Here is a 15116-nt window from a genome sequence, read left to right as displayed (position 1 = left end):
GACATGTTTCCTTAATTTCGAAGTTTTATAGTTAAACGTTATGATTAAAGTCCCCAGTTCCTCTCACAAAGTGACAGCTCTTGCTTATGAACGGTTAAAAAAACGTTTGAAAATAGCAGATCTACAAGCTCACAACGCCTCACAAGCTTGTAGATTTGCTATTTTCAAAAGATTTTAATACATATAAAATTTGGGAAATAGGACATTCTGCATTCCTTTACTTTTGGTATTTTAAGTATATTTAATTTACTTGCATAATGGGGACACTTTAGTGTTTTATTTACCTTGCAGATGTCACCTCACCGCTGTAATTTAATTCATAAATATATTATTCAAAAGTTGTATTTGGAGTGGACTGCTTCAGGACATCTGACAGTTGGCTCTGGTATTTTTATGATCCATTTCACTTTCGCAAAGGGTGTTTAAACTGCAGTGTAGCGTAGGACAGCCCTACGTAGTTTACGTAGGCTTTACGTAGACTTCGTCCAGGAGGTCTTTACGTCTATGCTGTCTCGCGAATGTAGTTTTAGCACACACGTAATGCCGTGCGCTTGAGCACCTACGACGATGGTGCCTCCTGAAGCCAGTTTAGATGGCACGTAGAGCACACACAGCTGCTACTAATGAAGATAGTGCGTGGCGGGGTTGCTACTGCGCAGGTGCGTGGAGGCTCTTACGCAGCTTCTAGGCTGCGCATGAGCTCAAATTCGTTTGGGAAACCCGGCTATTATCCTTTCGGGTTCCACTAACATGGCAAGGAGTATGGTGTACATGTCCTTACGTTGAAGGTAGTCCTCCACGTGACATTCCTGTACCTGCCGCCACACCTTCACCATAGTGTTGCCCTCAGTCCGGTCTCTCAGCAGACGCACAATGTTCTTATCCACACCGCACCTGTAAATACACAAGAACATTGGCACAATATGTTGAGATTTATAAGAGAGACTACTTTCAGGTTTGTTAGATGCACACAGTATGTTCATTATGCTCACCTGCTGGTCAGGATGGCAGGGAACACGGCTCGATGAGCCTCGCTAAGTTGTGATAAAATGGCAGAATCCCACGGCAGCCACCGACCCGGTGCACCAGGTTCTTTCCCACTCCTGCCTGCCGTTCTACAGGGCCCGCAGACCAGAACCTCAATGAGCACTGTGTACCAGCCAGACAGATCACAGACGTGACGTACCTACAGTAAAGTACATATTGGTAAAACATTGAATAAAAGGCCATAAGCAGCAATGTGACTTTCTGTGCTTTTTCTTTCTTACATGTTTACAGTAATACATATTCAGCTCTAATGTAAAAATGGAACACAGGTGAAGTGAGTTATACCCGGTATACCCAATCATTGCCTCGAGGACACTTCAGGGAGCACTTCCACACGCCAACAGGGCGCCACACAAAGACGCGGCTGTAAAAAAAAGGGCTCTGGATTTCTCTGACCTTCCTTCAAAATGCAAGGACAATCTGGTGGATAAAACCACATGCGGTCTGACTTCATCACACATCGCATCTTCATCATCTTATTTTTCCCTGGACACATTTGAATAGGAGAGAGCAGCCCTCTTTCTGAATCCTTATTCAGCCAGGCAATGTCAGCAGATGGGATGCCATTGGATGTTTCCCAACCACTCATCCAACCAACTGTGCAACACACATAACACATACAAAACATTAGGCACAACGTTGTATACAAATCAATGTTAAAACAAAAAACCTAAAGAAAACAGTAAAACAAAGTGTTATCATTTACATTGCTTATTAATGTGAATATCACTTACAGAGGCCTCAGGTGAACCCATCTGATCATCCTGATCCTGGACAGCTGCCTCAGGCTCGGTCTCGTCTGTGGGGTGGGAAACCTGACACGGCAAACCCACAGACTGACTGCTAGTCGGGGACTCTTGTGGCTCGAGCAACTCTAAGAATAAAAAAAAACATAGCTGGTTTTGTATTATAAAGTGTTTATTTGTTAGACATGTTTTGATGTCTATTATCTCACTTACGCTCGGCTCAGAGGCCTCCACTGCAGCAAGCATATCAGTGTCATCCCCCTCACTAGCCATGAAGAATCACCCTGGGTGGTGCTTGCCTTCGGTTCCTGGATAACAAATGTAATGTAACTATCTACATTTTATGACATACCAGTTTTTATTTAAAAAACACATTTAGCCAAAGTGTATTAAATATCAGTACCTATTTACTATGTCATGATGCTATTCCTGTTTCATAACAAATAAATGATTTGAAATCATTTATTGAAATCAACACTTACTCGCTCCTTGTCAATTATACATTTTCTGAACTGCTTCATATGACCAGTTTTGGTGTCGCTCTCTTCTGTATCCAACCATTTCTTCACAGAAGTGTAGGCACTCTGTATCATTTTCCTCCTGCTGAGCAGTGAACTCCTCCGGCCTGTCCTTCTGGGTCTGATGCTGGAGTTCCCACATGGCCAGAAAGGTGTGATACTTAAATCCTCTCAGGCCGTAGAAATGCCTGTAGACGTTGGCCTACTCTGCAAGGAGGTCTTTTATCCACTGGTTTGCCACCTCTGGGCTTTGAGGGTTTGATAGCAACATTCATTGTAATAATGAATAAATAAACTTTGTAAAGATTAAAACCTAAACACTGATAATAGCCATATGTTTTAGCAAACACACAGATAATCCATTATAAGTAAGTACGCTCTAATGAAATAGATTTTATTCCACATCGTTTTCCTCAAGCCAGTGGAATGCCCCATTAATGTACTGGCCAAATGACATCACCAGCTTCCCTAAGCACTGCAGACGTGATGGCATAGAGATACCATCTGCTTTAAGCTGCATCTCAGCATCGGCAAAGGCTCATTGCTATGCTTCCGTGGAGGTTTGGGGAAAACCCTTTTCTTATCCTTGTACTGTTTGGACTCCGGGTCGCGATGGTGCCTATTTACAGGGTTGTTTGGGTTGAAAATGCGGATTACTGGGGCCGCCATATTCAGTTCAGCACTGAAATACAATTAGATACATTACATGTCACAACACCACCACCAACAACAACAGTTATTATTATATTTATAAGTAATGTAAAAATGAACATTAGTGTACAACGGGTCATTGATACCCTATATACCCTATTGATACCCTATATATATATATATATATATATATATATATATATATATATATATATATATATATATATATATATATATATATATGTGTGTGTGTGTGTGTGTGTGTGTGTGTGTGTGTGTGTGTGTGTGTGTGTGTGTGTGTGTGTGCGGTACCACAATACTTATTTGTTTTAACTGTTGTGTCTTCAGGGAAAAAGAGACACACATCCATGATGAGCAGAGCAGTTAAACTGTACATCCCATCAGACAAACACACAGTTGTCCTCACCTTTATGTCAGAAAGCCCATCAGTGACACCTAGTGTCATGATTTAGAAAGTACACACAACAGAAACCAAGGATTATATACTGCTCAAAGAAATGTAGGGAACACTTTGATCCCTTAATTATTCTGAGTTTTCATGAACTGTGTACATACTGCTAACAAAAACTGCTTTTGAGCAGTGTATATTTCAAGAGCGAGAGATCACAGTAAAAATCCTAAGCATTCTTCCTCCATACTGGGAGAAAAACAGCATCTGAAAGTTTGATGGGATGCATTTTTACAAGTGAAGCTGTAGGTTCTTCTTTTGCTGCCGACCTGCGTGCGCATACGGGTTCTTATCAGTGTGACTTTGTCTGTTAAGGTGTCTACTATTTACTCCTCCACATATAGAGACATAGCTCCACCGGGCCACCAGAGGGCGTTACTGTTTCTTTCAGGTCAGAGGAAGTTACACAGCGCGTGTCCAGGGTTGCCATGTCCGCTTATTATAAGCGGCGTTGGGCTTGTTTTTCTGTAAAGTTGCTTGTAAATATTGGTAGTTGCAGGTTTTTGACTGATTCATTCATTGAATACTTGATTAGAAGTTTGCAGGGGAAAAAAGCACATGAAAGTACAGTTCAATACAAGGTCAGCTAATAGGAATTAAAAAACACAAGAAAGCCATTGGCTTGTTTTCATTGTACTCTGGTTGCGTTTTTTGGGGGCTTGTTTCTAAAGGGTAGTTGCTTATTTTGGGCTAGTTGTTTCTAATTTAGAAAAGAAGGTTTACAAAAAAACTTCTTTAAAAAAAAGTATGCAACTGGGGGAGCATGCTTACAATATTTACTCTTGAATATACTCAGGACCTCACCGTCACCTTGTACCTTCAGGACCTCACCACCGTCACCTTGTACTCTACTACCCTCTAGGGGTTACACAGATAATTCGACCCGGTCGATTTGGGTCGAGCTGACTCAAATTCGCGGCTGGGCGAATTGTCCTGGGTCGAATTCTCTGGTGACCGTTTCGGTCATGTAGTTGCTTGTTTGGGCTTGTTTCCAAATGTCGTTTAAACCAGTAGTTCTTAAACATGTTCATGTCAAGGAGGACCCCCTAAATTAATATGTATTTGTCCACAGACCCCCATCTGAAAATATTTTGAGCCAGGATTTGTGTTGTTAAAATGTTTAAACATTTTTCAAAATTACCTAATTTCTTCAAGATATTTTGTTTCCTTTTGAAAGCAAAATAGCCTAAAAAAGTCGCTTCTTTTGGGCTTGTTTTCATAGACGTTGTTGCTTATTTCGCTCACACAATCTGGCAACTCCAGGTGACTGGGAGCGACGCGACGCGTTGTTGGTAAATCTGTGCAACAAGATGTATGAAAGAGCTCTTAAAACATAATATCAGACACATAAGTTAGCAAAGGTCCAGTGGGGTTTGTGATGATGAAAGTTGGCCTTTTATGGTGAAATGACGTCTTGTTTACCGCAATGTAAATGTAGCTACGCTATGATGCTGCGTTCACATGGACAGATAAAAAGGTACATGCTACCGTTCATTTTCAATGGAAGCCAGCGACATGAAGATACAAAGCTACATCCGACGTTTGTAGCTGTAGCTCTGCTCTAGTGACAAACATTCAAAGATACAAACAAAGCTAATTCAAGTTGAGCTGGGTTCAAGGTTGAAGTGGTTATGGATGTTTTGTAATAATCAAAATCTACAAAGTAACTAGTTACTATTAAGTCAGTGGTGGAAAGTAACTAAGTGCATTTACTTAAGCATTGTACTAAAGTACAATACTTTACTTGAGTATTTCCAATTTCCAATACTTGTTCTACTCCACTACATCTCAGAGGCAAATGTTACGTTTACTCCACTACAATTATTTGACATCTTTAGTTAGTTAATTTGACGGTTTTGATTATTATTACTTGAGCCCTATACCAGTGGTTCTCAAACTTTTTCGTGCCAAGGACCCCCAAATTGATATGTATGTGGCCGCGGACCCCCACCTGAAAATATGCTGTGCCAGGCGGGACCCCCAGAAGCAAAGATTTGTGTTGCCTTTAAACATGTAGCCTTTAAAAAAGAAGGATTCAAAGATTTGCACACATTTTCAAGATTTTTCCAAAATAGCAGATCTACAAACTCATAGCGCGGTACTTGTTGCTGCACTATGAGCTTGTATATCTGCTATTTTTAAATAGCCAAAGTATAACATATGGATAAAGGGGTTATAATGATTGTGACGCTTTAGTAACTAATTTGTCTGTGGACCCCCTGGTCCCCAGAAAAGCTTGGGTTATCCTCTCTGTATCTGTCAAGTTTTTGTTTCATAAAAATCCACTGTTGTCATGTTATGAGCTTCTTTCTGTCAACAAACAAATAAAGTTTGTTTTCAATAATGCAACGTCCTCCTGCATTATGTGCAATTTCAAAACGGGTGGTATGCAGGACAGCATAATCACCTGCACTGATTACATTGACAGAAAGTAGGTCCTACCATGTGTACCGGGGATTTTTTAAAGGAAAGGCTGCAGCATTCAGCAGCTGCTGTTATTGTTGTACCTATTTTGAATGTTTTCCTTCCTTTTTTCAAATTCAAAACATATTTCAGAAGCACTGGATGTGCAGCTGTTCAGCAGACTGACCACCATCTGAAAATACTTTGTGCCAGGGACCCCCATACTAGATTTGTGTTGTTGAAATGTTTCAAAAAGATGCCACATTTTCAATTATTTTCAAGGTGCTTTTGAAAATAGTCAATCTACAAGCTCACAATGCGATTAGTAACTAAAGCTATTTAGACCGGATCTAAGCACTGAACAGTAAATAGAAACACCTTTAGAAAACTAGAGCAGATGTACAAGCTCACAACGTGTCATAATGCGACGCAGCTTGTACATCTCTAAGTAACTAGTAACTAAAGCTTTCAAATAATTGTAGTGGAGTAAAAGTATAATATTTGCCTCTGAGATGTAATGGAGTGGGAGTAAAAGTATTAAATGTTGGAAATACTCAAGTGAAAAGAAATAGCTTTTTTATTTTATTTCTTTGTGTCATCACTTCCAATTTCACATATGTATTCTGTATCCTGTATGGGGGTTTCTCCTGATTGGACATCATTGGTATCCGACCTAAAATGCATTGCAACCCCTGGTAGATCTTAAAGCTTGTATGCACGGCCAAATACATATGGATTTGGGGGTCCTTGACATGAAATAAGTTTGAGAACCACAGAGCTAAAAAGCAGATCATTCATTTATCTAACTGTTTAAAAGCCTTTTCAGTTGTACAGGGAAGCCAAGAGCCATTCATCTGTGTGTTTCATTGTGAGCAGAGGCCCCTTAGGGGGTTCTTACACGGCCCTGGATATTCATGACTTCAACAGTTTTCTGGTGATAACATTTTGTTGTTTTCCGTCAGGATGGTGATAATATGGCAAGTGAAGAACAACGTGGCAAAAAAAGAAAAATAACATCAAACAAGGGTAAATGCTTTGTTTTATGTATGTATTGATTGATTCATAATCAAGACTTGTCCTCAGATAACAAATAAAGTACATACAAACGTCAGCATTGCAAAGGAGTGGACATAATGTAGGAAAAGTGTGAGAATGTAAATTAGATAATAGATGTATTTCAAACCTGTTTGTGTCACTGTAGAACAGCACCAAGTGGAGCAGTCTGTTCAAGATGACATGCTGCTTCAATCACTGCAGGATGTTGACAACTCCTTGCTGGCTGCCTACCATGAGGTCCAAAGATTACTGCTGCTCAAACAACAGGTGCTGTAGCCCACACGCTGCTAGGGATGGGAGGGTAATCGTATCATGGAGCTTTTAATTGTCTCCGCCAGGCCGAAGGCGTGGCCGAGACTATGTTTTGCCCCCTGTCCGTGTGTCCGTCCGTCCGGTTTTGGACAGCTAGTCTTCGGCACTGTTAAACCGATTGGCGTGAAACTGTGCATACACACTCCCACATCTGCCTTTTACAGCGCCACCAGGAGGCCAAATTTCTATAGTCATGTGATCAAGACGGATCTGTCAGATTTGTCATATTTCATTGTGATTGGCTAAGATGGGCATCTAAAGTTTGCAGGAGTGGCTCGTTAAAAAAAAGCCTCAAATCATGAACGACATGTTCGACTGTCGTGAAAGGCAGAGGAAGAAATACCAACCGTTTCACATTGGCCTATTATAGCACCACCAGGAGACTTTTTGCAACAAAATAAATAAACATATTACTCCTTCACGTTTTGTCCAAACAACACAAATCGGTATACATGTCTATAGTCATGTGATCAAGACGGATCTCTCAACTTCAACAGATTCCACTCACCTCTATAATGACTGAATTCCGAACATTGCTGGCCCACAATAACATACCTGACCTGGCGGAGACTCTAGTTCATCCTGAAATAGTTCTTCGTCATACACTGGACCTGATCTGGCTCTGTACTCTGTTGGACCACTTTTTGTCTATGCCAAATCTCCTTGCCAAAAATAGCAGATCTAAAAGCTGACAATGTGACACGTTGTGAGCTTGTAGATCTGCTATTTTTGGCTAATATTCCCCTCCAGAATATTGAAGCTGGGGTGCAAGTGGTTTACAAAAATAGCATTTTAAGAGTAACTTTCTTTCTGTTTTTAGTGGACCACTGAATGTTGCAGTCTGCTAAACAAGCAACGAGAGATCCTGCAATTGCTGCAAGGTAGGAGATTGAGAAAGCAATAATTTTACATATTTTTAATATTAATGAGTCCTGTATAGTCACTATAACTTTGAAGATATTGTTTGTTTTCCACAATGAAAACAAGCCCCACTTTTAGCATAGCTTGTTGAATTATACTCGCCATACTATTTGCAACGTGTTAATAAAGTATTCAATCAATCAGTGAAAAACTCCACAAAACAACTAAATGATATAGCTATGGTATAGTGCTTGGTGTGGAAGGTCACTAGCCCAAGCCTTGACTACCATGCAGTCTTATGTAAAGGTAAAAATGTTATTTAGATGGCATGTTATTCAGACAGATGAAATGTTAATTTGTTGACCCGGCATCCTATAGTTTATATAGTTCCAATGTACATATTTATTTTGTGATATTATAATGCTTAGACTGATGCTAGCTGGTTCTTGGTTTACCTATGATCCTAGATTACTGAGGCACTACACTGTCTCTATGCATTTGATGCATTACCTTGTGTTTACCTTGCTTACTGTAAATCATCTGGATTAAGAGTGTCTACTGAATTGTAAATTGGAAGGTCCCTAAAGACTTTTGCACACCATGCCTGGTTTATTTGTGTGATTTATTCACACATCAGTAACAATTTTTCAAACTTGTGTCCAGTCAATGCAATGTTATATTTTCTTTTCTTCTCTTTTTTTTACCAGTTGTGCACTGATCTAAGCTCATCTGACCCAAAAATACTTAGTAGCGTAGTATGATGCAATTTGAAAGTGTTGGTAAGACTTTTATATTAAGGTTGGGTCTATAGCCTAATGTGTTATAACCACATTTATAATGCATTATCTGCACTAATAAGGAATTATAACACTTGCGTGACAACTTATAACAAGGTTTAAGAAGTATTCTAACTTTAAACAAAACATCTACTGATGCACAAACTTGGACACATCATCAATGTTGTTTCCTGGAGTCACTGGGTGTTTCAGGTCTTGGAACAGACACCCTCCTCCAGGCGACCCGACCGAGTTTGATCAGACCCTGGTCTGTGTCCAAGTGGCATGCTACAGCCCCCACTGTCTCTTGGGGGAAGTTGGAGACAGTGCTAATTAGGGGTTAGGGTGGCAAGTGGGATGTTAACAGCAAGTGTTGGCGACACGAGGAGGCTCTAGGCACTGTGGGTTGACTCTGGGCCTGGCTCCCCCTTCGTCTGACCAGAAATTCTTCTGTGCGTTGCGTCGTCATCATTGCTGCTAGGAAAGAACATGACCTGCCTTGATGGATTTTTAAACCCCCCTTGCAGGTTTTACCGCAGTCTGTAGTTTTTGGGTTCTTCCTCACAGAGGAAGTGGTTTGGGCTGCCAACCCACTCCAACCCGGGTTAAAATAATATAATGTATAAGTGTATATAATACATTATAAACTCAGTGGAACAGCACATAACTAGGTAACACTTTACTTAAAGGTCGGGTCTATAATGCATTATAATCACATTTATAATGCACTAATAATGGAATACTTCATAACACTTGTTATAAATGTTTATAATTATGCAGAACAACGTATAACAAAGACACTATAACTAAGTGAAGGTAGTTATAATATGCTGTTCCACTGAGCTTATAATGCATTATAAACATTGTTAGAAGTTGTCATACATGATTTATAATGCTTTATAAGTGCATTATTAATTAAGTTAAGTGTTACCAAAGTGTATTTTGTAGATACCATGGAGTGGTGGGCTATTTTCATTTAGAAATGAGACCAACTAACTTGACTCTTAATCTGTTACAATCTTTTTGTTCATTTATTTGTTTAGCTCTTGGTTTGCACCAGCTTTTAATTGGCAGGAATCCGTTAACCCCATTATTCTCTCCATGTCTTGTTCAGACAGGAACACAGATGGAGAGAACAGAGTACCACTGGCTGCAGCTGCCACTGTATCCCCAAGACCACCTTCCCCCCTGTTATCCAACCTTGGCACGCCCCCCATCTTACAGCCATCACCTACCAGAGCCTCGACCTCTTCCATCACCCTGACTCAACCACTCTCTGTTTCTCTTCCAAGTGTGCAAAGATGTGAGCCATGCACAGATGAACCAGAAACAAAGAGGCCCAAGTACAGTTGCAACTCAGGTCCGTTTCACTAAGACTAGAGGGTTCAAGTGGTTAATGCTGCAATGTCTGTTTGCTATAGTGAGTGTCTGTGTGAGGGCCTGTGATGGCTTTGTCCTTCATGTCTGATATGTAGAGATGCTTTGGTCAAATGGTAATTTAGTAAAAGGATACATGAAGCAGCTCCTTCATATCTTGATGACTAACTCCCTGATAACCAGAAGATAGCAAAGCTACTAATGGGAATGTATGCTTCAACCAATTAACCAACCATCATATTGTTACTGTCAGGTGGAAACCTTGTACGCCCAAAACTGTTACTTTTCATAAATTGGAAAAAAGAAGCTGTGTTCCAATGGATCAAATGTAGTTATTATTTAGTCACAAGCTCTTGTTGGTACTTTTCATTGGCTCAATATTTATAAAACCCATAGGCAGACTTAACCAGACTTAAATGAAATCAATCAATCAATAAATCAATTTGTAAAAATAGCAGATATATAAGCTCACAACTATTGTTGCTAATTGTGTGTGACACTGTTATATGACGAAGTAAGGCGTTAAATTACAGAAACAAAAAGTTTAAATATTGCGATGCAAGGTTTCTGCCTGACGGCAACAACATAATATGCAGCTCTACAATGAAATAAGATGTGATCTATTTTAACTAGTAAAAATAAAATCAATATGTGGCAGTCAGTTCTGAAATTGTGCCGGGCCACAACATATAAATCAGTGTATGGAACTGGGAAACTGTGCAGAGTGAACTGCACCTTCCTTGTCATTGAGGTTGGAGGGACTTTTTTTTGTATGGTGGTAGTTGAAGATATTTGATTCCAGCTTATTGATGTGTGCAAGAATAAACTCAAATTTAAAATAGTCACGTTCATCATCACACTTTACTGCCTGTCCAAAATTGTTTTAGGAACAACCAACCTAGAATGCAACTACAAATTCTGGACAGTTAAACTATTCCATTGTCATACCAAACTGGACTCCTGTGTCATTTCACTAGGGATGGGTCTGAGCAGCACAACTCAGAGCATGGTGGTGCACTCTACGAGAAAGCGCACCGCCACTGAAGTCACCCAGCAGCACCAAAACCTGCAGCAGCTCTTGTCCATCCTCCGTGCACGAGGATGTCCGTTCCTTGGCCCAGGTAAAAAGAAAGCCCTCAGCTCGTTTGAGAACACCCACTCCATGTTTGCTCAGTGTTCTTTGTTTGTGATTTATGAGAAATCAGTGCTTCTGTCTCTCATGATTTTGTTTTGTTTCGTCCGCAGGGGATCTATCCACGCAGGCGATGGTTCTGAAGCTGGTGATTCTAGCTATGGGGGATGGCTCGTTTCTCTCCAGAAACGAGCTGGTTCTTTTTGTGGTCGAGAAGCTGAAGCCAAACTTTCCACAGCCCAAAAAGCAGAACACAGAACATGTGTTGAGGCTCCTCTTCAGAGCTTCTTGCTTCGAGGTTGGTTTTGTGACTAAGAACAAGCAATAGACATTGTACAAATTTATTTGATATATGTGCCAAACAGTCAGTCACCTGGTATAATTGTGCAGCAGAGGTCTTACTTGAATGTAGTTACCACTTTGTCTACATAAAAAGTCCTACATATAATCACATTTTTTGCATATCCAACCCTGAGATGAGCTTAAGCCAAATGATATAGTTCCCCAATGGAAATTATATATACCTTAGGCAACCATCAAAAAAGTATTAAAATAATAAAATGAAACCATAAAATCTCTCCCAGAAGCAGAAATGTAAGCCTCCTTACTATCTTCCTCGTCGCCTAGGTTGAAGAACGTAATGAAGACTCGTCCCTGAAACTGCAGCTGAAAGAAGAGTTCCGCCAATATAAGGCTTTACAACACAAGCGTGACTGTATAATTGTCCAAATTGCCATGGAGGGGGGCTGTGCATCAGATCGAAAGAGTGGTCCTTCCTGTTTAATGGAAATAAGTGCCAACAGTCTCGCATGCAGTCTATATTAGATCAGGTATGTGCTGCATGTGTTGTGTGAGCGGGCAACGTCTACTCACTCAGATATCCTGTTTTCTGTGCCCATACAGCATAATGTTTGTGTATTCCTGCGACGTTACAATTTGTTTGGCTGGGTATCATCCGGTTTCATTTGTCTTTGCCTGTGAATCAGAAAACCTCAGCCGTCATTGAATATATCATTCACTTTTACAGTATATGTGTGCCATCACCCCACAGAGGACAGGAGACCCAGCCCCTGGACCCATTGACCACAGTCCTGGTAAGGAATCAGCCTCTGTCTTTTTGTGCTGTGGAGCTTACAATGTATTTGCAGACCTGCCGACATGTACACATTCGCCCCGCATTTTCACATCAAAGTACCGCAGTACGACTTGTCCCACTACTGCAAAATTAAAAGCTGACGGACGCAATGTCCAACTCTCACTCTCTCTCTCTGTCTCCTGCTCTCTCTCTCGCTCTTACCTCTGCAACACCATGGTAATGTGTACGCAATGCTTTGTGGTCTTGTAGTTTGGCTATTTGCTACGAGCGACCTCATTGTTGTAAAATGATGTATATAAATCAGGCTTGATTAAACATCTCCCGGTACGCTGTCAAAAAGACTGTACCAGCACAGGACAAACCAGCTGCAGTAGGTGGATCATCTTCTGTTAATTAGCTACTCACTATTATGTACAATAGCTTGATGTCCATTTATGTAATGGTAATGGTATGGTCTTGTATGGTTACAACTGTGGGTCATTGTATTCCTAATTAGTTATTTTTAGACCACTAATGTTGGTAAAGACGTCTTCCATCAAGATGTTTTATGAGTCATATTATTTAGAGCTGTAAATGAACATCAATCCAAATTTAAATGGAATGAAATGAACAGCAGTTTAGGGAGGATTTTTGCTGGGTAGTTTACTTGAAGGATTCTTTGTAATAACATTGTGAAATTGGCTCTAAAAAAGCTTTTTGAATTAATCCAGCAACGTTAAATGTGACGTTACATTTATAGTAGACTAGTCCACAAAATCTCCAACAGTCATGTTAATTTTCTTACAAAAGAACTGTCAACCTGAGAGATTGACTTTACAGTCTACATTAGACTAGAGTCTTAAAGGAGATTTCGTTTACATATGCAGTCGCCTAATGTCCATTCAATTAAATATGTTTCTCTTTTTCACCCCTACCCAGTTTGCGTGTGTGCGTGTAACAAGGGGGTGTGTCATTAATATTATTGTTGGTGCTCATTTTCCTGTGCGTCTACTCAGACCACCAGAGGTAGTCTAATACCATGAGAGAACATCTAAATTATTATATACACTATTATAGCATTAGTATGCAAATGAGGGTGAGGGTTACACAAGGAAGTCTGAATGTATTTCCTTTCCACTTGAAATCTAACCATGCACCCTTATGCTGTGTAATGATAGTTACAAATGGAGAAAAGAACACTGAGGATTTTACTTTATACTTAGTTGGTTATTAGTCCTTCACAAATGCACTGACAATAGTTGACCAGACGATGGCACTGTTGGCTAATTTATTCACTGTGGTCCTGGGTTCATTGTTTAAACTCTGGCAGCTGAAAATGTTTTAAGTCCAGCTGATAATTGTTGAATAACTTGATGAAATGGAGGCTAGTGGAAAGTAACCATGTTAAAGCAAAGTTTTGTTTTTGTTCATTGAAGCTCCTCCTCCTCCTTAAAAGAATAAGGCCAAGACGCTTCCTGCCAAGAAGCATGATAAAGGTAAGACTGGATTCAGGCCTCTCATTTAGTTTGAACTGGGATTTATATATGGTACATAGACCAATTATCTGTTTACAAATATTGAGACTGCACGCACACATGCCGGTTTAATGTAATAATTTTCCAACAGATCCCCAAACCTGTTTTGGGGAGCAATGTTTTTTGTTCATTCAACGTCCTCCTGTGTGTTGGCGGACAGGCTGTCCCTAGCGAGACATATGCTTCGGCATGCAACACTGTTGCACGCTGAGAATAAAGCTCACAACGCGTTGCGGATGCGACCGTTGTGCACTAGTAGGTCTGCTATATTCTCGGTGCGAAGGAACCATAAATGAGGCTTTATCGCCTGCAGCTGGGCGAGCAGGCAGGCTTTGGCGCTATAGTCATGAGGAGCGCTCCATCCGTGCCTCTCATAGCTTATGACAGCGGCTGGAGGCGGGGTTTTGAGGACCGTTTCGAGAATTGATCACTATTATTGCTTGCACACAACAGAAACCAAGGAGTATATTTCAAGAGGGCGATCTCACAATAAACATCCTACGCCTGCTTCCTCTGCATTGGGAGGAAAACACGTGACTGCCGTGACCACTTTTCCATTGCGTCAAATGATCAGTGTGACAATGTCTGATAAGGGGTCGATACTGTGTGTGTGTGTGTGTGTGTGTGTGTGTGTGTGTGTGTGTGTGTGTGTGTGTGTGTGTGTGTGTGTGTGTGTGTGTGTGTGTGTTAAAGAGCAGTTGAGCAGTTTTGAGTGTCTCTCTTATCGTGTGCATGTAGGCATACATGTGCATTAGGTCAACATGATACTGATGAAAACATGAATATTTAATTAAGCAATATAACTTTGTTAACTAAGTATATAACTTAGTTTGTAACTAAGTTATATGGATTCCTTAGATCAAAACACACCTTTTCTACAGTAGGCTACTACTCCTACATATTTTGTACAAAACTCACAGAAATCGGTACACATTATCTCTGGGGTCCTGTGATCAAGATGTATGAGTCAGAGTTTTCAGCTCTCATTCCAATTGGCTAAGACTGCCTTCCAAAGTTTGTGGGCCCTGGGTAGGCAGCCCGGTCTGGCGGAGACCTGTGCTCTGAGGAGCACACTTTCCTAATTATGTGCAGCGCGTAGCTCAGGCACCAAAATGATGCACCAAAATGTGTTGTTGCGAACGCGGAAGGACCTCGCGC

At 40.6% G+C, this 15116-nt stretch overlaps 1 protein-coding gene across 1 annotated transcript; it reads left to right on the top strand.

Annotated features, from left to right (window-relative positions):
• The first annotated feature begins 4704 nt into the window (after nt 1-4704).
• Nucleotides 4705-12432, top strand: LOC308082500 (uncharacterized protein). The gene is made up of 9 exons (XM_080424261.1): nt 4705-4743; nt 6797-6860; nt 7036-7157; nt 8023-8083; nt 9954-10199; nt 11194-11337; nt 11462-11646; nt 11976-12178; nt 12376-12432. The coding sequence occupies exons 2-8, from the start codon at nt 6809-6811 to the stop codon at nt 12171-12173; spliced, it is 1008 nt and encodes a 335-aa protein (XP_080280387.1). The 5' UTR covers nt 4705-4743; nt 6797-6808; the 3' UTR covers nt 12174-12178; nt 12376-12432.
• Nucleotides 12433-15116: the final 2684 nt, after the last annotated feature.

The sequence above is a fragment of the Gymnoscopelus braueri genome, assembly GCF_963280865.1.
Source record: "Gymnoscopelus braueri genome assembly, chromosome: 3".
NCBI classification, from domain to species: domain Eukaryota; kingdom Metazoa; phylum Chordata; class Actinopteri; order Myctophiformes; family Myctophidae; genus Gymnoscopelus; species Gymnoscopelus braueri.
This window is presented reverse-complemented; position numbering and strand designations above follow the sequence as displayed.

Excerpts from the sequence above, each read along its gene's own strand:
- LOC308082500 (XM_080424261.1), top strand. The coding sequence starts at position 6,809 with ATGGCAAGTGAAGAACAACGTGGCAAAAAAAGAAAAATAACATCAAAC. Across the intron at positions 6,861-7,035 it reads AAAAATAACATCAAACAAGG|AACAGCACCAAGTGGAGCAG; the intron begins GTAAATGCTTTG and ends GTGTCACTGTAG. Across the intron at positions 11,647-11,975 it reads TCAGAGCTTCTTGCTTCGAG|GTTGAAGAACGTAATGAAGA; the intron begins GTTGGTTTTGTG and ends CTCGTCGCCTAG.